Source organism: Rhinolophus ferrumequinum (genome assembly GCF_004115265.2).
Source record: "Rhinolophus ferrumequinum isolate MPI-CBG mRhiFer1 chromosome 15 unlocalized genomic scaffold, mRhiFer1_v1.p scaffold_54_arrow_ctg1_1, whole genome shotgun sequence".
Lineage (NCBI taxonomy): Eukaryota > Metazoa > Chordata > Mammalia > Chiroptera > Rhinolophidae > Rhinolophus > Rhinolophus ferrumequinum.
This window is the reverse complement of record NW_022680357.1, coordinates 6,005,715-6,028,008: the sequence shown is the minus strand read 5'-3', so window position 1 is coordinate 6,028,008 and position 22,294 is coordinate 6,005,715. Positions and strand designations below refer to the sequence as shown.

The window sequence follows — 22,294 nt, the reverse complement described above, 5'->3', positions numbered from 1 at the left end:
CATTTCATATCCCCACCGTCAGTGCGTAAGGATTCTGATTTCTCCACATTCTGTCAACAATTGTTATTGTCTGTCTTTTTCTTTTTTTTAACAGGACTTTATTGGGGAACAGTGTGTACTTCCAGGACTTTTTCCAAGTCAAGTTGTGTCCTTTCAATCTTAGTTGTGGAGGGCGCAGTTCAGCTCCAGATCCAGTTGCTGTTGTTAGTTGCAGGGCGCACAGCCCACCATCCCTTGCGGGAGTCTAACCAGCAACCTCGTGGTTGAGAGGACGCCCTCCAACCAACTGAGCCATCTGGCACTGGCCCATGTGGGAATCGAACCAGCAGCCAGTGGCGTTAGGAACACAGAGCGCCAACCACCTGAGCTACCCGGGTCGGCCCTATTGTCTGTCTTTTTGATTCTAGCCATCCTAGTGGGTGAGAAGTGGTATCCCATTGTGGTTTGGGGCTCTTGGTATTTTAAGTTAATCTGTTAAGTGCCTACTGTGTGCTGGGAGCTCTGCAGAATTGTCACATGAGCTTGTTATTGGCCTGGACTTGGGACCTGCCTGGGTTGGAATTCTGGTTCTGACATTTAATTACTGTTTGACTTTGGGAAAGTTGCTGAACCTCTCTGGTCCTCAGTTTCCACATCTGTAAAGTGGGTATGATAAATAATGATTACCCACCGAGCCAACACTTACTTCTAAGGGTTATAATGAAGATTAAGTATGACGTGGGTGGAGAGTCTGACATGTAGAAAGCAAATATGAGCTCATACTTTATGGTGATTGTGGTTGTTGTTGTATGTTGGCTTATGTAATTTTCCCCCAACATCCCTATGAGTAGCTGTTAGCCCAGTGTTTGATCATGCAGCCTCTAGAGCAGGACTCTCCAAGGATAGAATACTGGCTCCACATTCACAAGCTGTGTGACCCTGGGCAAGTGACTTGACATCTCTGAGCCTTGTTTTCCTCACCTGTAAAGGGGAGTACAAACCTCTCCCTGGGACTTAGGGAGGGGATGCTACTGGGGTACGAACCTGTCTGATGTCTGTACGTGTCAAATTACCATGATGCCTCTGTGGTCATCCCCAGTTGACAGATGGAGAAGCTGAGGCAGGCACCTTAAGAGTAAGGTGTTTGCCTGAGATGGTCCAAATAGTAAATAGCCCAATAGGACTTGGAACCCATACCTATCTGACAGCAAGCTCATGCTCCTTTGTTCTCCACTAGGAGTCCAGGTCCCTGGGGCTGGCTGTCTCTGCCCAAACCCCTGCCTCCCTTTCCAGTGCTGGGCTTTGACTGGAGTAATGGGCCAGCCAGGGTGGGATCCAGAATGCCCTTTCTTTGCACCTGCTGCAACCAGCAAAGGGGCTGGATTGGGAGCTGGCCTGGGTCGGGAGTGGGCTGGGCTTGGCCTGAGAGGGACAAGCCCCCCCCCCACCTAACCCACACTGCAGGTTCCCGTGGGTGGCCCGAATAGTCATGGGTTAAATATTTGGGTTGAGACTCACCACGTCTGGGTGCAGCAGGTAGACTGAGGGTCAGTGGCTGGGGTGGGCTGAGGGCCTGGAAGTGCTCCCATTGCCCAGCTGATGTGCCCAGCCAGGGGGCGGCAGCAGTGGGGGGTTGGCCCATGACCCGGAAACCCAGCCCTTACCCCTCCCTACCCAGCTCCTCTATCTACAGTCCCCTCTCCTGAACCTTCCTGGCCACTGCACCTAATACCAGCTTTCTCCACTGCAGCACTTCTCAGAGCCTTTGCTGGCTCATGAACTTCTCAAGGGGTTGGGTTTTCCTAAGTGCCTTGACTGACAACGGCTTCACTCCGAGAGTGACTTAAGGCCTGGGATTCTTGGGACTCCGCTTTGGGGAAGGCTGCCTCCTTAGTTGACTTTGCAGAGGGTATGGCCTGGGTCTTGTCTTTCCCTTGCCCTCCCACCCCCGCCTTAGTTCCTGTGTGTCCAGGCCCCGTATAGAGCAGGCCCTCAGGTAAGGTTTGGGACATGGCTGGAGAGACTCACAGCTTCTGTTTGCTGCACCCGTTTCTGTCCCCTACCTCAACTTCCCCCAACACCAGCAGAACCAGCAGTGTTGGACTTCAAACTCTGGAGGCTATCATGGTCCCCTGGGGAACCTGTAAAAACAACAGCAATAATAATACAGCTTCCTGGCCCAGCTCTGGAGACCTGGATTCAGAGGGCCCGGGTAATAGCTGGGAATCTGAAGGTTTCATGCCACAGGAGATGGGGCCCAGGCCTGGATTTGAGGAATTCCACTCTGAAAAGCTGGCGGCTCCCTCTGCTCCCCTGGCCCACCCCAAGGGGCACACTGAGGACCTGTCTCTTTCATGGCCTGTCCTCATTGGAACCCAGCTCCTCCTTGTCCTTTAGAACCCAGCCACCACCACCATCTTCTGGAAGCCTCTGCTGCTCATCCCCCGCCCCACCCGGCCGGTCAGGAGGGTCCTCTGACCATTCCCAGCCCCTAATAATCTCATGGCTATTTCTATAAATGCTGATTTCCTCTCCGTCTAGGGGGTGAACTCTCAGAGGGTGAGGCTGTGTCTGTTACCTTCTGGTAGCCTTATGGTGCTGGGCCTGGCACACAGCAGGTTGCAGGTAGAATGAAACTTCTGGGTGCTTGGCTGCTGAGGCCCCACTGTGGAGTTGGTACAGAAGGGTTTTCGATGGAGATTGGGGGACTAAGCATTAATCTTGATCATCTGGCTGGCTGGGTGACATTGCCAAGTCGCTTCCCCTCTCTGGTCTTTGTTTCTTCCTTTGTTTAAAGAAGGTAACAAAAAAGGTGCGGCTGGACAACGATCAGTAAGGCTCCTTAACAACACTAATCACAAACCTTTGTGAGACTTACTAGAGGCCCGGCTCTTTGCAGTATAACCTCACTCCCATTCGTAACAAACACCCTTCCGAGAAAGGTACAATTATTCCACTGACAGCGAACACAGAGGCACAGAGAGGTACAGAAACTTGGCGAAGTCACACAGCCAGAACCCATGTCTGACTCCAGGGCTACAGTCTTCGCTGCCACGATGGTGTTTGCCGGAGTGGTCTGTGATGTCATTTCTGGGGCGGCCATCTGTGACAAGCGAGAACACAGAAACACTGACTGAGAAAGCTGTTCTCTCAGAGATGCTCTGAGAACATCCGAGAGAAAGTTTCGGTTTGGTGCTAACCCGGCTCTGACTTGGCTGTGCTACGTGCCAAGCCCTGCTTTTAAGCGAGAGAGGGCAGGGCTTGGTCTGCAGGTGATGTGTGCGGGCAACCAAGCGTCCAGCTAGAACCTAATGCCATCATTTTATTTCCGTGGCATTTATTTCGGTGGTTACTTCCATTTATGGCAAGGGTTTCTGGTTTTCTGTTTCCAGTGGGGAGCTCAAGTTCTCTTTTTGAGTAAATTTACTTAAATATAAAGAGTGTGTAGATTGAAAGAAAAGTATCAGGTATTTAACAATAAGGGTGCTTGCACAAAAACGTGTACCCAAGTGTTCATGGGAGCGTGATTCGTAATGGCTAAAGGGTGGAAACAACCCAAATGTCCACCCACTGATGACTGGATAAACAAAATGTGGTTTATCTGTACAATGGGCTAGTATTCAGCCATAAAAAGGAATGAAGCACTGACAACGTGCTACAACCTGGATGAACCTTGACTACATTATGCTCAGTGAAAGAAGCCAGGCACGAAGGACCACAGTGTATGATTCCATTTCTATGAAATGTCCAGAGTGTGCAAATCCATAGAGACAGGAAGTAGAGTGATGATTGCCAGGGGCTGGAAGCCTAATGGGGAGTGACTGATAAAGGGCACTGGGTTTCTTCTTGGGGTGATGAAAGTATTCTGGAATTAAATCGTGATGATGGTTGTATAATCCTGTGAACATACTAAAAAGCACTGAATTATATTCTTCAAAAGGTGAATTTTGTTGTATGTAAATTATACCTCAAGAAATACGGAAAAAGGAATAAAGAATAAGGGTACTCTGTCAGCGTGCCAACATAGAGGCATTAGAGTGAATGACCACAGTGGGGGCTGATTTCCCCGACCCCGGTACTGTCTTGTTTCTGTGGCTTTAGTGATGTCGCCCAGGGGGTGAGGGGACCAAGTTCCATCTGAGGCTCACTGGGCAGTTCCTGCTCAGAGCCTGGGGCTGGGGACAGCCTGGGAGGTCGGGGCGCTGGTGGGGACACGGCCCCCGCCCGCCAGGCCCTCGGCTCACCTGCCTGTCTCCTGCCTGCAGCATCTCTAACAAGGAGCTGTCAGAGCTGATCGACCAGCTGCAGAAGAATGCCGACCAGGTGGAGAAGAACATCGTGGACACGGAGGCCAAGATGCAAAGCGTGAGTGCCCCCACGTCCCCCCTCAGGGACCCTCCTGAACCGCCAACCCCCCCCCTCAGGACCTGGGGCTTGTCTGACCCCACGGTTCTCACCTGGGGTCATTCTGCACCCTAGGGGACATGTGGCCACATCTAGGGACATTTTTAGCTGTCACAACTGGGGGAGTGCGGTGGACAGGTGTCTAGTGGGTGGAGGCCAGGGTTGCTGCTACAAACCTGGCAATGAACAGGTCGCCCCCACCCCCACAGATTAATCAAGCCCCAGATGTCCCCAGGGCTGAGGTGGAGAAACTGCAGGGGAACCAGCCCCCCACCCTGGGAGCTAAAGTCCTGCAGTTTATGGGCCCCATCTGGAGAAGAACTGCGATCTCAGGAGCCAGGCCCCCATTAGGATCCCAGCTTTGCCACTTACTGTGTGACATTTGGCAAGTCACCTCACCTCTCTGGGCTTGTGATTCCCGTTAGCTGGGCTGCTGTACAGAGTGGGTGAGATTATGCAGGTGCCTGCCTGGATATTATCGTCAGTATAATGACTTTTCCCATACAACCACTGCCACTACTCAGACATGTGCGCTCCTCCTTTTTTAGAGAAGAGAGGTAAAATAGCTGGGCAAATCACTTTCCCTCTCTGTGCCTCAGTTTCCTTTTCCTCTTCTGTAACATGGAGATAGCAACCGCTCTGAGCTGTAGGTTCTCCTGCGGATTCTGAACCATGAGGGACACTGGAGCTGTGCTTACACTGAGCCGCTAAGATGATTTTCTTCTCTTTGAACCCTCTACCAGCCCAGTGTGGTTGAGTTTATACCCATTTTATAGCTGGAGAAACTGAGGTTCAGAGAGGGCCATGGTGACTGACTAGTCAGTAACACAGCTGGCCCCAGAAGCGTCCCGGAGGTGAGGTTGCCAGATTTAGTAAATAAAAATACAGGATATCCAGTTAAATTTGAATGTCAGAACACAAATAAAATTTTGTAGAGGGGTGGTATCAGTATGTCCCCTGTACTATCTGGGATATACTTGTACTACAAATTACCCGTTGTCTCTCTGAAATTCGCATTTAACTGGCCAGTCTGTATTTTATCTGCCTTCCTACCCAGGGGTGACTGACACGAGTGGGAGATTGCGTGTGGACAGGTCACAGGGAGTTTAGGATCTGGTTGGTCCCAGTGCGGTCCCAGGCCCAGCCGAGGCTGTCCCTCCCTCTGACTGCCCAGATGTCAACCCATCCGAAGGCCAGTCCACAGGCAGCCCAGAGACCTGAGGGGTAGGGTGAGCAGGGGATGGCTCAGCTGGGGGTGAGAAATAGGGTAGGAAAGGCAAGTGTTCCCAGTGTTCCCAGCCAGGGGCCCTCTCCTCTACTTCTTCCCTGCCCGCCTGCCCGGCTACCTCCTAGGCTACCTCCTAGCTTTCCTGCCTCTGCACCCACCCACCAGCCCCTTTCCCCCTAGCCACACCCTGGTACCCAGCTCCTCTTCTGATTTTTACCCTCCACCCCCCGACATGGGGGGTGGTATGTTCTTTCGTAATCTGGGGTGGTGTGTTCTTTCGTAAATGAAAACAGCTTTTTGGAGTATGTCCTTTTTTTCTCCTAATAAAAGTAATATGTATTCAATATGAACATTTCAGAACTAATAAACAAATATAATTAAGCAAATTAAAACCATGCATAATTCCGCCACCAGAGAGGTCTATCCACTATTAACATTTTGGTGTATCTGACCTTTTCTTGTATGTGTGGGAGAGAGAGAGAGAGAGAATAGCGTCTCACTCTCTCGTTTTATTTGCTTGGAGTAATGACTCAAAAGTACAAGGATGTATTTGGGAGATAATTTTGAACTGTTTTTTTTAACTTCAAATGAATAAATTCGACAAAAGAGACCACGCTTTGAAAACTTCATGGACTATTCTTTTTTTTCTTTTCTCTTCCTCCCTTTCTTTTTTTCAGAAGAAAACATTATTTTATGACCCAAAAGTTCTCCAGAATTTTCCTATTAAAGTGATATTTGCATAATGTAAAATTACCCATTTAAAGGGAACATTTTAGTACATTTCCTACATGCACAGTGTTGTGCATCCACCACCTCTGTTTAGTTCTGAGGCATGTTCATCCCCCCACAGGGACCCCCACACCCCATTAGCATTTCCCATACCCCCTCCTCTCAGCCCCAGGAAATCACCAACCTGCTTTCTCTCTCTATGGATTTATTTACTCTGGACATTTCATATAAACGGAATTATACAATCTGTGACCTTTTGTGTCTATCCAAAATTCTAAACGTGAAGAAAAGTTGAAAGCATTGCACAGCGTACATCCATATCCCGACTACCCAGACCCCCCAGTAACGTCTGCTAGCTTTGCTGTCACGCACCTGTCCACCAATGTGTGTGTAATTCAGTCGATATCGGTCCCTATGACTTTTTTCGTTTTTACTTTTGAAGGCCTTTTCATTGAGGTGTAACTTACATAAAGTAGGTAGAAAGCATCCACATTGTGAGTTCAGCCGCGTGTTTTTACATCGGTAGGTACCCATGTGACCACTGCTCAGGTGGCGATAGAGAACATTTCCCAGAAAGCTCTCTTGTGACCTTCCCAATCAGTATCCCCCAGAGGTCAGCTCCACGCCGACCTCTGTCACCATGGATCAGTGTTGTCTGACTTGGAACTCTGGACTGACATGGCATCTCTCAGCTAGATGTCCCTTTCTTGTCTTGGCTAGCATGTTTTGAGAAGCCGTGCATGAATTAAATAATGATTAACTTACTTCCTCCTTTTGCAGAATTAATCTTTGACACTATAACTGCCAGGAGAGCTTCAGATTAGCTGGTGATGAGGGCGCAGATAAAATTCCACCCAAGCCAACGACCGTAATGTTTTGTTGTAGTTTTCTAACTGGCCAGACCCACCCGGGATGAGGAGATGGCCCAGCCCCACTGGCCTTCTGACACCTGGGCCTCACCATCGAGCCCCATTTGCCCCTTGCAGGCTGGGAGTTGGCCAGGAAAGTTGGCTGGATACCTTGTTTTCCCCTGAGAGGAAGCCATGTTTTTACTCCATTCACTTCTTTTTTCTTTTGCCATTTCTTCCTTTCTTTTCCTTTTTTAATAGCTTCGTCAAGGCTTGTTTTAACTGTCAGAAAATGCTCCCACAGCAAGTGTACAATGCAGTGATTTTGAGTAGCTTTAGCCATTTCTGTAAACTGGCTTCCGGACGTTTTCATCCTCTAGTGAGATCTCTTGGGCCCATTTACTGTTGATGCCAGATCCCACCCCAGCCACTCATCTTTCTGTCTCTACGGATTAGTCGACTCAGGACAGTTCACGTACATGGAATCCTACATAACGTGGCCTTTTGTATCTGGTTTTCTCACTTCACTTAGTTTCTGAAGCTCTTCCCATGGCGTGTGTCAGTGGTTCCATTTTTTTACTGCTGTGTGAGATTTCTCAGTTCACTGTGAAACCTCTCGGAAGCAGGTGTTTTTGTTATTCCCATTGCAGAGATGGGGACACTGAGACCCAGAAATGGGAGGGAACTGGCCGCCTGTAAGCCTCCATGTTACCCAGTCCCTGATTTGTCACCACCTCCCCTGCTGGCCTGGGGTCCACAAGGCCTGGCACAGTGCCCAGCCGGGCTTCCTGAGGACTAAGTGAATTATTGGGCTATGGTTAGAAACCTGCTAGCCTGACTGCCACGTCGTTCTTCTTTCCTAAACAAGCAGAGACCCTGGACTCAGCGACTTATCAGTTATTCCTCCCAGATGTCCGTCCACTCTGTTCATTCTCACCATCTCCACTGGTACCGCCCCAGCGCGGGACACCTTCAGCTCTCACCAGGCGCTGTCACAGCCGCTGACTGCCTTCCCAGCTTGTACCTTCTCCCCACAGAGCCCTGGAGGCATCACCTTAAGGATGGGGGGGCATGTCACTTCCCTTGGTAGAGCCGTCCCGTGCTCTGACTGCCTACCTCTCCCACTGCCAACCTCCATCCCGTCTTCCAGCCATGGTGGCTTTATCACAACCTGCCCTTTCCTGCCTCAGGGCCTTTGCACAGGCTGTACCCTCTGCCTGGTACACTCTTCTCTTTTGTCCTTTATTCTTACTTTGTGTCACTGTCTCAGAGGGGCCTCACTGACTCCTGGAGCTAACGTAGGTCCCCGTCTTTCCACTTCTGGTGCATTTCCTTGGTACACACTGACTTCTAAAAACTTAAAATCACCTTTGTAGGGTTTATCTGTTGACATGCCTTTCCAGTGGTCTCCCCACTGGGCTGAACTGTGTCCCAGAGCCCCCACAGGTCGGCTCTTGGGCTCTGTTTGCTGAGTGGCTGGAGGAGAGGGTGGGCAGGGCCAGGGAGCCCTGCACTGGCCCCTCCCATCCCTGCAGTGCCCACTGAGTCCTGTCTAAGTCTCCCCTCTCTTGTGACTCTCACAGGACGTGGCCCGGCTGCAGGAGGGCCGGCAGCCCGAGCACCGGGACGTGGCACTGCACAAGGTGTCAGACTCAGAGAAGCTGCTGTACGTGCTGGAGGCGGACGCGGCCATCGCCAAGCACATGAAGCACCCTCAGGGGGACATGATTGCTGAGGAGTAGGTCCCCTCTGCTTCGGGTCCCGGGGAAGCCGCTCTGGGTTAGGGCAGAAGGGCCATAGCCTGCTCAGCATTCAGGATACTGAGTTAGGGTTCATTGAGAGCTAACTAGATGCCAGGCACGTGCCAAATGCTTTATGTTATTCTCAGGACAACCCATTTTGCAGTCAGGGAGACTGAGGTTCAGAGCACTGGCGTCCCCTGTTCTGGTCATGGTGTACCCACAGCTTCCTGACCACCATGCAGTCTGGCGTCCAGGCTTTTGTGCACTGCCTGGTGCCCTGCTGGCTTCCTGTGCTCCTGGTTCTCGCCTTAGCTCTGATGTGAATAAGACCCCCAAGACACTTCCCTTGTTCCCCCCGCCCTCCAGCAGGGGCGAGCGTCTGTTGGTGTCTCCTCTGTGCTTGTCCCCTGTCATGGCCCATACCACCCCTGTGGCTCCTGCTGGATGGTGGGCTCCAGAGAGCAGTAGACCTGCCTGTTTCTTTCCAAACTTTCTATGGTTTTAGGCACACAGTGAGCCTGGGGAAATGTTGATGGATGAAGGAAACTGGACAGGAGGAGGGTGCGAGTGTTTGGCTGGAACCCAAGGCCCCTGCCACCCTGTCCTTCCAGGACTCTGGGCAGAAAGCCCGAGGCTGGCTGTGGGCAATGCCCCTGCCAACTAGCCTGCTAACCAGGGTGGCTGCTCTCCCCACTCAGCATCCGTCAGCTGAAGGAGCGTGTGAGCAACCTCCGAGGGAAACACAAGCAGATCTACAACCTGGCGGTGAAGGAGGTGGACCCACAAGTGAACTGGGCGGCGCTGGTGGAGGAAAAGCTGGTACGGCCCAGGCTTCAGCTGGGGAGGGTGCCGTGTGTGCAGGGAGAACCCCGCCATTGAATGTCGCCACAGACCTTCCAGGAAGGCTGTGATCCCGATGTTTTCTGACGTTTGTGTCAGTGAAAAGAGTGAGACTCAGAGATTCTCAGCTCCTAACCCACAGGCACACAGCAGAAGTGGTGGAGATTGGGACCCTCCTGGGATCACCACTTGACCCTGGCTTGTTGGGGTCCTGGCAGGCTGGGGGGAGCAGCCAGATTTCTGGCTGGCCACTGCTCTTTCCATGCCCTCTCTAGCCCGTCTCCAGGGCAGAGAGGCGCGACCCCTGGAGCCTAGAGTCTTCTTTTAGTGGTGTGACCCTGGGCAAGTGACACCGCCCAGAGAGCCTTGGTTTCCCCATCTGTGAAATGGACATGGGAACTGTGTGGGCCTCTGAGGTTGCTGTGAGATTAAATGAGATGACGTGTAGATTAAGGTGACAGCCTCTCCCCACATGCTTCATGGGTCCCAGTGAGGAGAGCCGAGGCCCCCGGGGTGGGCTGCGAGTCCCCAGCCCCCGCCCACACCTTCCCTACACGTGTTGTCTCCGTCCACCTCTCCCAGGACAAGCTGAGCAGCCAGGGCTTCGGGACGGACCTGCCGCTGGTGGAGCACCAGGTGGAACAGCACAACATCTTCCACAACGAGGTCAAGACCATTGGGTCCCACCTGGCCAAGGATGGAGGCAAGGTAGGCGCTGGTGGTGGGGGGACTGGCGGAGGAGGGCTCACGTGCACCCGCCCTAATCCATGCCCTCTGCTCTGTCCTCAGGAACAGAACAGCGAACTCCAGGCCAAGTACCAGCAACTGCTGGTGAGAACTCGGTGGGAGGGAGGGGATGGGAAGCCAGGCCGTGGGGACAGGAAGCCTGTGCAGTCAACATTTCAAACAGGACAGAGGGGGATAAAGTGGGAAGACATGACACCCCACGCCCCTGCCCGAGACACCCATTTATCCTGTGCTCACAGAAAACCCCAGTAGACCCCATCTGTTTGTTGGGATATCGCCTGTCCTATAGTTTGTTTCTTATTTATTAAGCACCTTTTGTGTGCCAAGGGCAATCACGTGCCTGATAAGCAATTTTTCTGTTTCCCTTTGTTAAACCTTTGAAGACTGCATTTTGTTTTTTGTTTTTTTTAAACTGCACAAGTGATGCATAAATAAATGCTTTCTTGTTGCCCACGTCTGAAACGCCTCAGATGAGGGAATGAGGGCACTCATTGAATGAGAGCACAGCCATTAGAAGGCTTTGGAGCCAGACCGCCTCCACCCCTGGTTGGTGGGGAGACCTAGAATGAGCTATTTAGCCTCTGGGAGCCTCAGTTTCCGCATCTGTAAAGTGGAGTTACTGCGAGTCCCTGTCTCATAGGATTGCTTTGTGCACTGCATTAATGTTGGAGACGTCCTTAGCACGGTCCTGGCACATGGTGGCGCCGTGCGTGTTAGCTGCTGTGCTTATCTGCAGAGCAAAATGCAGACAGCCGTCCTCCTCCTGCGTCCTGCCTGCCCACCTCCCCTCCCCCGCCTCTTCTCAGACGTAAAGCCCTAGCAGTTAGCTCCTGTCCTTCTCGCCATCTATACAATGACACGACAGAGATAAAAGGGGGCGCTATGCTCGCTGACGTTTACTGAGCACCAACTGTGTGCACTGTGAGATCAGACCTGTTGTCATCCCCAATGTGCAGAGGAGTAAACTGAGGCTCCACAAAAATGTCAGTCCCATGAGGGTTCTGTCTGTTTTGTTCACTGCTGTACCCCCAGTACTGGGAGCAATGCCCAGCACTTAGTAGGTGCTTGGTAAACGTTTGCTGAACGAATGCATGAATTTGCCTGGAAGGTTGGTGACTTATCCACAGCAGCGTGCAGACGACGGGCCAGAGCCTGACGCTGCGGGGATGTGTGGAGGGAGGCCTAACCCTGTCCCCGCCCCCAGGCAGCATCACAGGCTCGGCAGCAGCACCTGAGCTCCCTGCAGGACTACATGCAGCGCTGCACCAACGAGCTGTACTGGCTGGACCAGCAGGCCAAGGGCCGCATGCAGTACGACTGGAGCGACCGAAACCTCGACTACCCCAGCCGCCGGCGCCAGTACGAGGTGGGCGCTGGAGCCTGGGAGCATGGGGTGGGGACCCGGGAGGGAGCATGGGGCTGCCAGGCAGGGTGCTGAGCCCCTCCACTGTCCTTCCCCGCCGCCACCTGCAGAATTTCATCAACCGGAACCTGGAGGCCAAAGAGGAGAGAATCAACAAGCTGCACAGTGAGGGTGACCAGCTACTAGCTGCCGAGCACCCTGGGAAGAACTCCATTGAGGTGCGTGGGCACCGGGAGGAGACGCCTCCTCCAGGCCTGCCTCAGGGTGGCCTCTGCCATGGGCCCCTGGACTCGGGCCCCCAAGGTGGGGGGTCCTGCATCCTGTGTTCGTCTGTCTCCATTTTGCCCTCTCATCTTGCTCTGGCCCTGCCTCCTCTCATTATTGTGATCCTTTGCCACGTCCTGCCCTCAGCCCCCCACTTCTGAAGCCCAGGGGTACCTTATCGGTGTTCTCGGACTGCTGTAAACAAATGACCACAAGCTGGGTGGCCTTAGACAACAGGAATTTATTTTTTCCTAGTTCTGGAGGCCGGAAGTGTAAAATCAAGGTGTCGGCAGGCTTGTTGCCTCTGACGGCTCTAGGGAAAGAACCCTCCTTGCCCCTCTCCCTGCTTCTGGTTGCCGGCAGACCTTGGCATTCCTTGGCTTGGGGCTGCATCGCTGCCTCTGTCTTCACATGGACTCGGCCCTGTGTGTCTCTTCGTCTTATAAGGACACCAGTCATTGGGGTTAGGACCCACCCTAAATCCAGGATGACTTTATCCTGAGATCCTTAACCAATTCCACCTGCAAAGACGCAATTTCCAAATAAAGTCGCATTCTGAGTTCTGAGTGGACATGAATTTGGGGGCGGAGGGATACCATTCAACTCCCTACAGTGCCTTCGTGACAATGTTTTAAAAGCACCTCTTTGTCTGGGCAGACACAGCCCCTACTTGTCCCTGGTGCAGTGCGCAACCCAAGCACCTGTACATGGCAGCCCTGCTTGGCTCCTTGACATGTCCCCTTCCTCGTCTTCCCACCCCTGGGCAGGAGCTGGCTGTCACACCCAGGCAGATGCCAGATGCCCTCTACCCCACCATTCTCTGGTCTGGAATACTGCCATCCCTCCCTTGGTGTCCCGGGTACCTGCATAGCAGTGACCTGCCCCCTCTTCTCCTGGCAGGCTCACATGGAGGCCGTGCATGCGGATTGGAAGGAGTACCTAAACCTGCTCATCTGCGAGGAGAGCCACCTGAAGTACATGGAAGACTATCACCAGGTGCCTGCTGGCCCCGGGGCCCCATCAGCGGGAGCACAGTGCCTACCGTGTTTCCCCGAAAAGAAGACCTTGCCGGACCATCAGCTCTAATGTGTCTTTTGGAGCAAAAATTAATATAAGACCCGGTCTTATTTTAACATAAGACCGGGTCTTATATAATGTAATATAAGACCGGGTCTATAATATAAGATCGGGCCTTATATTAATTTTTGCACCAAAAGACGCATTAGAGCTGATGGTCCGGCTCGGTCTTGTTTTTGGGGAAACACGGTACTTGGCTCACTTGTGGCCCCAGTGCCACTTCCTCCAGGAGTCTCGCAGGACTGCCTTCTTGGGCCTTCCACTGCCCACGCTTCTGATGGCATACATGGGTGTGCCCCGAGCTTGCCTAGCTCTTGTCCATCTTCTCTGGGGCCTGGGGCTGCAGTCTCATTAACCAGGTCAGCATGGAGTGCAGGAATGAGTCTGTGGGGTGTTTATTCTGGTAAAATGTATGTAATATGCAATTTGCCATTTTAGCCATTTTTAAGTGTACAGGCCAGTGACATTCATTATATTCACAGTGTTGTGCAACCACTGTCTTTCCAAAACGTTTTCATCTCCCCGAATAGCAAGTCTGAACCCACTACACAATCACGCCTCATTCTTCCCTCCTCCGCCCCTGGTCACACCTTATATACTATTTGTTTCTTTGGCTTTGCCTATTCTAGACATTTCATGTAAGTGGAATCATATGCTATATGGCCTTTTGTGTCTGGCTTCTTTCGCTGAACACGTTTTCGAGGTTCATTCACATTGTGGCGTGAATCAGAACTCCATTCCTTTTTATGGCTGCATAATATTCCATTGTATGGGTGGACCACGTTTATCCATCCATGTGTTGATGGACACTGGGTTGTTTCCACAGGCATGTGTGTTTTTAACAAGAGCTACAGGTGATTTTTTATGAGTGGGCAGTTTGGGGACACGTGAACTCAGATGACACTTACGTCACTCATAGTTTACTATCTGAAACCCGCTGGACTGTGAGCGTCACAGGGATCCCATAGTCCCACTCGTGGTTGCAGCCTAGGGGACAGCTGACCGTGAATGATTCCAGAGTTGATGGACTAAAGAACGGGCAAGAGAATGTTCTAGAACAAAGTGGGGAGGCTTCTCTTCTGTGTATCAAGACTTAGAATGAAAGTATAGCATTAAGTAAGGGTGTCCCTGGCACAAAGAGAGGCATGGAATTTAAGAGAACCCTAGGCTTACTGGGGTGTGTGTACATGAAAATTCATATGTCTTAGAGGTGGCATCATGTAGACTGGTGGGAAGGGACCAATTGGTGGTTTCTTTCCCGTGTGGCCTCCCCCAAGGAGCCGGGCCGGGGAGGGCTGGGGGTGTCTCGAACCAGCAGCGCCTGTAGACTCAGAGTGAGTGGGAGGCACAGCCCTGCCTGGGATTGGACTTGAAGCCACAGCCAGGGTTAGCCCCAGGTGCCCTAGTGTTTTTGTATCTGTAATCGGGCCACCTGGGTCTCCCCTAGTTCCACAAAGACATGAAGGACGCTCAGGAGCTGCTGCGCAAGGTGGACTCAGACCTGAACCAGAAATACAGCCCTGATTTCAAGGACCGATACCAGATTGAGCTGCTGCTGCGGGAGCTGGATGTGAGTGATGGGCCCAGTGAGGGCCTCTCTGTGTCCCCGCCCCGCCCTCAGCCCTGAGCAGGGCCCCCACCCCCCGGGGAGGCTGCATGGTCTCACCCGGGCACTCCTTCTGCCTTCAGGACCAGGAGAAGGCTCTGGACAAGTACGAGCAGGTGGTACGCGGCCTGCAGAAGCGAGGGCAGCAGGTGGTACCCCTCAAGTACCGCCGGGAGACGCCTCTCAAGCCCATCCCCGTGGAGGCCCTCTGTGACTTTGAGGGTGACCAGGTGAGCTGCTGCCCAGGTGCCCCAGACAGGCCAGGCCTGAGTCTGGCTCTTTGTGTCACTGAAAGTTCCCAGGGGTGACATGGCTGGATGCAGGGCCTCAAACATTTTCAGGAATCTGTACCCATCTGTCATTGGAGTCACTCTCTGCCAGTCCCCAACACTGCCTCACCAGCTGCCCTTACGTCTGTGCTACCAGCTTAGTAACCCCAGCATTTCAGCAGAAATCCTAGGGAGGGTTCTCACTGGCCCAATTTGAGTCACATGTCCAGCCTAAACCAATCACTGGCAGGGGGATGATGCCATTCTCTCATTGGCCAGGCCTGAGTCACATGTCCACCCGGAGTAGTCAGGGACAGAATGGGGGCAGGGGAGTGCCCCAAAGGGAAATCCAGGTGGGTGGTGGGCCAGCAGACCCAACACATGTCCCCTGGTCCTTTCCAATTCTATGGCCCAATGTCTTGGGAAGGGTCTGAGAGATGGACTAAGACTCCCCAGGTCCCAGATTTAGGGGGTGGGGGTGAGATGGCTTTTGGGTTCCCGGGTCACTGGCTGAGGCAAGTCTCTCTGTGTCCTCTCACTGTTTGGCCTGCCCCTGCCAGGGCCTGATCTCAAGGGGCTACAGCTACACTCTGCAGAGGAACAACGGGGAAAGCTGGGACCTCACTGACAGTGCAGGGAACAAGCTGACCGCCCCAGCCGTCTGCTTCATGATCCCCCCCACTGACCCTGAGGCCCTGGCTCTGGCGGACAGGTACGGGCAAAGGAGAGCCAGCATGGACTGGCCCCACCCCCTGGGCCCTGCAGACCCCATTCCCAGCCCTGAGTAACACCTGTACCCACTTGGAGACTCAAGTGGGACAGGGGCCGATCCTGTTGGCCATGCTGACCTGCTTTGTGTGAATGTCCAGCTTTGGGCACAGTCCAGCAGTTTCTCCGCAAGTCCCTCTAGGCCTTTGCACATGCTATTCCCTCTACCTGGATACCTATTCACTGCCTGGTTGGCTCAGGCTTCTGGGCTTAAGACTCAGCTCTAGGGTCACCTCCTCTGGGAAGCCTTCTCTGACTGCCCTGCCTTTCACCCTGGCTCAGGAGTGCTGCTGCCTCTCTTCTCTCAAGCACCTCTCCCACTGCACGTCCTGCTATCTATCAGGATGCTGTATGTATGTGTTGGTCTCAATGGCAGGGGCTCCTGGAGGAGATTTACTGTCTCCAGGGCCTTGTTGAGTACCTGGTACAAAGTAAGGACCCAAGAACTCTTTGTTGAATGAGTGACTCAAGAAATGCCTTCATTTATTCATTCAGCAAGTATTTATTGAGCACTTACTATGCACTGCTCCCTCAGGGGTAACATCTTGGTGGGAAAGACAAAAGAACAAGATCATTTTAGGTAGTACGACTTGCTATGAAGAAAAGAGAGAAAGGAGGGAAGGAGGGGAGAGAGGGGAAGAAGGAAAGGAGGGAGGAGGAGCGAGGGGGGACAGACCAGTGTTTCCGCAGACCTCTTCTGTGTGTGTCATGATTTAACTTTTCAAAGCGTCTGGATGAGCCGCCCAACTCCTCAGGGCTGTTTGTCCAGCCAGTCCAGGGTCCTGTGTCTGTGGGGGGAGGGCTGGAGGGCTGCCCTGGGCCCCAGCCCATGTTTGCTCTCACAGCCTGGGCAGCCAGTACCGCAGTGTGCGGCAGAAGGCAGCTGGGAGCAGGAGTGCACTCCAGCAGCGGCATGCGGTGCTCCAGGCAGAGAACCCTGGAGGTGGGTTCCGGGGCCACTGCCCAAAGCTGTGGGGGGACAGGAAGGAGGTGCTGGACCCATGGTCTGTGCTGCAGGTGGGACAGCAGGGTCAGCCACGGCAGGGGTGGGGCAGGCTGGGCTGGCACTGGAGGCCCTCCCTGGGCCTCATGCCCCCGACTGCCACCTGACTGATTTCCCTCCGGCAGATGCCTCTGACCTGCAGGGGCGGCAATTGCTGGCTGGCTTGGACAAGGTGGCCAGTGACCTAGACCGGCAGGAGAAGGCCATCACCGGGATCCTGCGGCCACCGCTGGAGCAGGGCCGGGCTGTGCAAGACAGTGCCGAACGGGCCAAGGACCTCAAGGTACTGCAGGCTTGGGGCACAGCTGCACTCCCTGGCTCTCTGGGGCACCTGCTCAAGGTCTCAGCCACACGGGGGTCTTGGTGCTTGATGGGGACCACGTGCCACGTCTAACACGAATTCCTTAGTCGTGGTGGGGGGCTGTGCTAGGCCTAAAACCAAGGAGGTACCTGAGCCCTGGCATACCCCCTAAAACAACCCCGGGAGAGGGCTCTGGCGGCTCTGGCAAGGCACGTACTGCCTCAGCATGGCTTGAGCCAAGCAGGGGCTGCATTTGAGCGCCATTCGTTGCTCCCCTTACACACACACACACACACACACACACACACACACACACACAGAGTCTGCTGAGTCCACAGGTGGTGCCCTCCGTGATGGGGGTGACCATTCCTGGTTTAGAGGAGGAACTGGGCTCAGAGAAGTGCAGTGGCCCTTGATGTGGCCTCACACCGCAGCTGGTAGGAGCTGAGTCAAGGCCCAGAGGACCCCCGGTACACGGGTGGCAGCAGAGGCTGGGTCCCACCACACGCCTGCCCACGCTGCTTGGAGTCTAGGGTCCCCACCTGTGAGTGGGGAGAGAAAAAGTACCTGCCTCATAGGGTGGCCCCCAAAGATGAGAGGAATCGTGTGCGGTGCTTGGCATAGTGAGAGCCTGGTAACTGCCTGTCGTTTCATCCCTGTGTGAGGCACAGCACCCTGCTTCCGAATCCCCAGGATGCAGCTTCCCCTGTCCCCTGAAGCTTGCTGGCCCCCGGGGGAGGGGGCCACCCCACCCCACTGAGTCCCACACAGGCCTCCGGTCCCCACAGAACATCACCACCGAGCTGCTCCGGATCAAGCCGGAGAAGGTGCGCAGCACGGCTGAATGCGAGGCCTTCGTGCAGGCCATCCCCAGCAGCGGCAGTGCCTCCTTGCTGAGAACCCGGGTGGAGGACACCAACCACAGATACGAGCACCTGGTGCAGCTGTTGGACTTGGCCCAGGAGAAGTGGGTGACAGGCAGGCACCGGGGAGGCTGGGTGGGGTCCAGGGGCCAGGCAAGTACCCCCTCACTCCTGACCTGTGTCCCCAGGGTCGATGTTGCCAACCGCCTGGAGAAGAGCCTGCAGCAGGCCAGGGACGTGCTGGCCACGTACGAGAACCAGCTGACCCAGGATGACACGGTGCCCGAGAGTGGCCGCGCCCTGGACAGCAAGAGGCAGGAGCTGGCGGTGAGTCTGGGGACCCGGGGTCTCCAGAGCCGTTCTCTCAGGTGCTCCCACCACACCACCTTTGGGCAGGTGAGGGAACGAGGCCCCGAGACCCACGGCAGCACCTCTCTCCAGGTTTGGATGCCTGCAGTGTGCCCAACTGGAAGTCGCAAATGGAGGCCCATGGCACAAATCCCATGGCCAGCTACTCAGGGGGTTTGTGTGGCTTGTGGAAATCAGGTGCTAGTCTTTTAAAATCAAAGATCTACATAAGCTGCACCCCCTCCCCCACCGACCCTCGATTTCCAGTATCTTTGGAGCAGCTGCCCCAGCGCCCGCAACTGCCTGCCTGACCACTGCAGGTGTTCAAATCTGTGAGCCCGAGGGAGGCTCCTGATTCACACAGCAGGTCACAAAATCCTGGCTGTGGGCTGAGACCCTCACCTCAGAGCGAGGGAATGGGCTCCGAGAGCAAAGCCTTCGCTGAGTTCTCACGAGGGGGAGAGCAGCCAGCCATTGTAGTCCCGGGTGCAGCACCACAGGGCACGTGCTGCCCGCCGCAGGGTTTTTAGAAGTTAGTTAGTGTGTCCAGGTTTTGATCATTGTAATGAAATGGAACACTGCAGAAATGGCCACCAGAGTTGAGGAGAAACTCAGAGGCAAGGCCCCAATCCCTTCCCATGCCCACGCCTCCCCCTCCTCCCCAGAGCGCCTGGAACGGTGCTGGGAGCTCTGGCCACAGCGCCCGCGGTCTGCCTCTCCTCCCACAGGCCATAGCCTCTGAGCTGCAGGCCCAGCAGGCCCTCCTCGGGGACGTAGAGCAGAACCTGCAGGCAGCCAAGCGGTGCTCCAGCTTGCTGGCCAGCCGCTTCCAGGAGCACTGCCCGGACCTGGAGCGCCAGGAGGCCGAGGTCCACAAGCTGGACCAGCGTTTCAACAACCTCTGCCTGCAGGCTGAGTTCAGGTGAGGGGCCAGCTAATCTGCCTTGAGGCCACGGGAGTGGGACCTCCGCTGATGCCACCAAAGGCTCTTTAAATAATTCCCACTTTTTTTAAAAAAGCCATACATACACAAAGTAAAATACTCAAAGTGATCATAATGACCAGCCCCTATCCCCCAAGGTAAGCACTGCTACCACTTGCTTGTGAATCCAAAAAGGTTCTGTACAAGCCAGGGTAGGTGGTAACACACGCACGACAACAGACCATGGACCCTGTAGCTTGCAGTTTTTCCTTTCCCTCCACCTGTTTTCTGGGAGAGTTTGTATAGAACTGATATTATTTCTTTAAATACTTGGTAGAATTCATCAGTGAGGCCGTCTGGGCCTGCAGTTTGTTTTTCGTGTGTGAGGACTTTAGCTCCAACTCCAACCTCTTTAATAGATTTTGGACTATTTGGGTCATCTCATTCTTCACTTCAGTAGTTTGTGTCTTTCAAGATAGCTGTCTCTCATCAAGTTGCTGAATTTACTGGCATAATATTCTCTTATCCTTTTAATGACTGCAGATCTGAAGGGATGGCCGCTCTCATTCCTAATGTTACATCTTTCGTTCATTGTATTTGTATATTCTCTTTTTCCCTGATCGTTCTGTCTGAGGTTTATCAATTTAATGACCATTTCAAAGAACTAGGTAGCTAAGGTTTCAACGATCTTTCTCCTGTTTTCTTATTTCCTGTTGCACTGACATCTGCTTTTTATTTCCTTATTGCTGCTTATATTAGGTTTACTTTGCTCTTTTTCTTTATAGACTGTTGATTTGAGAGCATTCTTCTTTTCTGATACAAACATCTGATCCCACATATTTCCCTCTCAGCACTGCTTCTGCTGTGTCCCACACATTTTGGTGTTTTCCTTTCCGTTGAGGGCAGCTTTCCTAAGCCCCCTTAGAACGTCTCCTTGGACTCGTGGTTATTTAGATCCTGTGTGCAGCGGGCGCTCTGTCTGTCAGCACATAGGACCTACCTGTTCTCCACACAGGCCCGGGACTGCTCCAACTTAATGTTCCGCAACGTATTACCTTTCTAGTGAATGTTCAGGTGCTTTCCAGTTAAACTACACTTGGTCTCCCCCCTTTAAAAACTGAACAGAGATGACTTCTTTAAGAAGGGGGTGGCAGCTTCCAGTGAGGCGCCTGCTCACTGTGGCAGAGCCTGACGGGCTCACCCCACAGGGCCCAGAGCCTGCGCAGTGCCAGGGCGGCTTACGAGGACTATCGCCACGGCCATGACCACCTGCTCCAGTTCTTGTCCAGCGTCACCAGCTACGAGCCCCAGGAGACAGACAGCCTCAGCCAAATGGAGACCAAGCTGAAGAATCAGAAGGTAAGGCAGCTGCCTCTGCGTTCACAGACGTTTGGTCACAAGAGGGGGGGAGGTCAGAGGTTAGCCAGCCCCTTCTGTGGGGGGCAGCCAGGTAGCAGCTGCCACTTGCCCTCACAGAGCTGTGTCCTCACGGGACCGCGGCCCTGCCCGCTCCCAGCACCTGACTCTCTGAGAACAAGAACGGTTTTGCTCACAGGTCCCTCCTCAGAGCCCAGCAAGGGGCCTGGTCCAGAGTGGACACTCAGCACAGGCTGACGCCGTCATAGGGCAAGTTCAGAGTCCTGGCTCCTCAGATGGCAGCAGTGCCGTGGGGTGAGGGACAAGGAACATGGGGACCCAATAGCCAGTTCACCCCGACCCGCTGTGTCCCCTCGGGCAAGTCACTGAAGCTCACTGTGCCTCGCTTTCCCCACTCACTAACTTGATAATGATGGTGCTTACCTCACCAGATTGTTGGAAGATTAAATGAGATAATCTAAGTAAGATATCGGAACAGTGCCTGACATTTCAAAGCACTCAGTAAACATCCATTTCCTGGCAAAGATAATTGTCTTCTTGGCGCTTCTTTATAGGACCTTAGAATCGCCTTTTGTAACAAACATATGTTTACAAAGAAGCCATTCACTGTCCTTTGTACTATGGAGGAAGACTTTCAGATTTAAGGAATCCAGCTAATTTATCAGGTTTTTTTTTTCAATTTTGATTTTTAAAGTCTCTGTTGTTTTCCAGAACCTGCTAGATGAAATAGCAAGAAGAGAACAGGAAGTACAGGAAGTTTGTGCTCACTCCCAGCTGTACCAGCAGGCTGTCAAGGTGAGACGTGAAATCTCGCCCAGAGTATAAAACAGCAGGGCCTCTTTCCACCAGGTCAGCTGGGAAGACAAGCCCTGGGCCTGGCGGGTCAGCCTCAGGCCTTGCTGGCAGCTGTGCAAACTGGCACAGCCCTTTGGGGAAACAGTATGGTACTAGGCATCGAATACCAGAAAAGGGTTTTCTACTGTTTGAAGCTGTAAACTGGGGGGAAATTTATCCTGAAGGAAAAAATACAGAATAATACAGGATAAACAAAATCATTGTAACAGCATTATTTATAATAGAAAAATGGCCAAACTAGAAGTCACTTAAATGTCCAGTAGCAGAGGAAACGGCCTGGTAAACGACCACTCATCCACCTGATGGATCACGTAGTCATCGACCTGGTAAAGCAGAGGGTTAGGAGGTGGCAACGTGAGTCACGTGCAGGGGAAGCCTGGAGGGACCTCTCTGGGGTGTAGGGGAGCTGTGGGCATACTTTTTCTTATCTTGCTGTGTACTACTGATGTATTACGGGTGCAGCTAAGCAGAGGACTTTTGCAGTCAGCTGGAAGGGCTGTAAGAACATTTCAGTCTCAGGTGCCCTTGTCTGCCCTCTGTCATGTCTCTCTCACCCAGGACTACGAGTTAGAAGCAGAGAAGCTGAGGTCGCTTCTTGACTTGGAGCACGGAAGGAGCAGCCATGTGAGCAAGAGGGCCAGGCTCCAGTCCCCTGCTGCCAAAGTGAGGGAAGAGGTGAGCCCTGTGGCTGGGCCATGCTGGAGTTGCCGGCCTGCCAGGGAGTGTGGCACGCAGGCCCCAGAGACACACATGCGGTAGGG

At 53.4% G+C, this 22,294-nt stretch overlaps 1 protein-coding gene across 2 annotated transcripts in view; it reads left to right on the top strand.

Annotated features, from left to right (window-relative positions):
- The window catches only part of PPL (periplakin), a 44,458-nt gene that overhangs the window by 17,415 nt on the left and 4,749 nt on the right, over positions 1 to 22,294 (top strand). For both annotated transcript variants that reach the window (XM_033102013.1, XM_033102014.1), the window contains exons 2-20: positions 4,245 to 4,344; positions 8,772 to 8,926; positions 9,629 to 9,749; positions 10,353 to 10,478; positions 10,560 to 10,601; positions 11,722 to 11,883; positions 11,991 to 12,098; positions 13,045 to 13,140; positions 14,669 to 14,791; positions 14,911 to 15,057; positions 15,657 to 15,808; positions 16,710 to 16,807; positions 16,993 to 17,150; positions 17,957 to 18,135; positions 18,220 to 18,358; positions 19,108 to 19,301; positions 20,510 to 20,660; positions 21,390 to 21,473; positions 22,092 to 22,208. In XM_033102013.1, the coding sequence (XP_032957904.1) occupies positions 4,245 to 4,344; positions 8,772 to 8,926; positions 9,629 to 9,749; positions 10,353 to 10,478; positions 10,560 to 10,601; positions 11,722 to 11,883; positions 11,991 to 12,098; positions 13,045 to 13,140; positions 14,669 to 14,791; positions 14,911 to 15,057; positions 15,657 to 15,808; positions 16,710 to 16,807; positions 16,993 to 17,150; positions 17,957 to 18,135; positions 18,220 to 18,358; positions 19,108 to 19,301; positions 20,510 to 20,660; positions 21,390 to 21,473; positions 22,092 to 22,208 (2,452 nt within the window). The remainder of the gene's footprint in view (positions 1 to 4,244; positions 4,345 to 8,771; positions 8,927 to 9,628; positions 9,750 to 10,352; positions 10,479 to 10,559; positions 10,602 to 11,721; positions 11,884 to 11,990; positions 12,099 to 13,044; positions 13,141 to 14,668; positions 14,792 to 14,910; positions 15,058 to 15,656; positions 15,809 to 16,709; positions 16,808 to 16,992; positions 17,151 to 17,956; positions 18,136 to 18,219; positions 18,359 to 19,107; positions 19,302 to 20,509; positions 20,661 to 21,389; positions 21,474 to 22,091; positions 22,209 to 22,294) is intronic.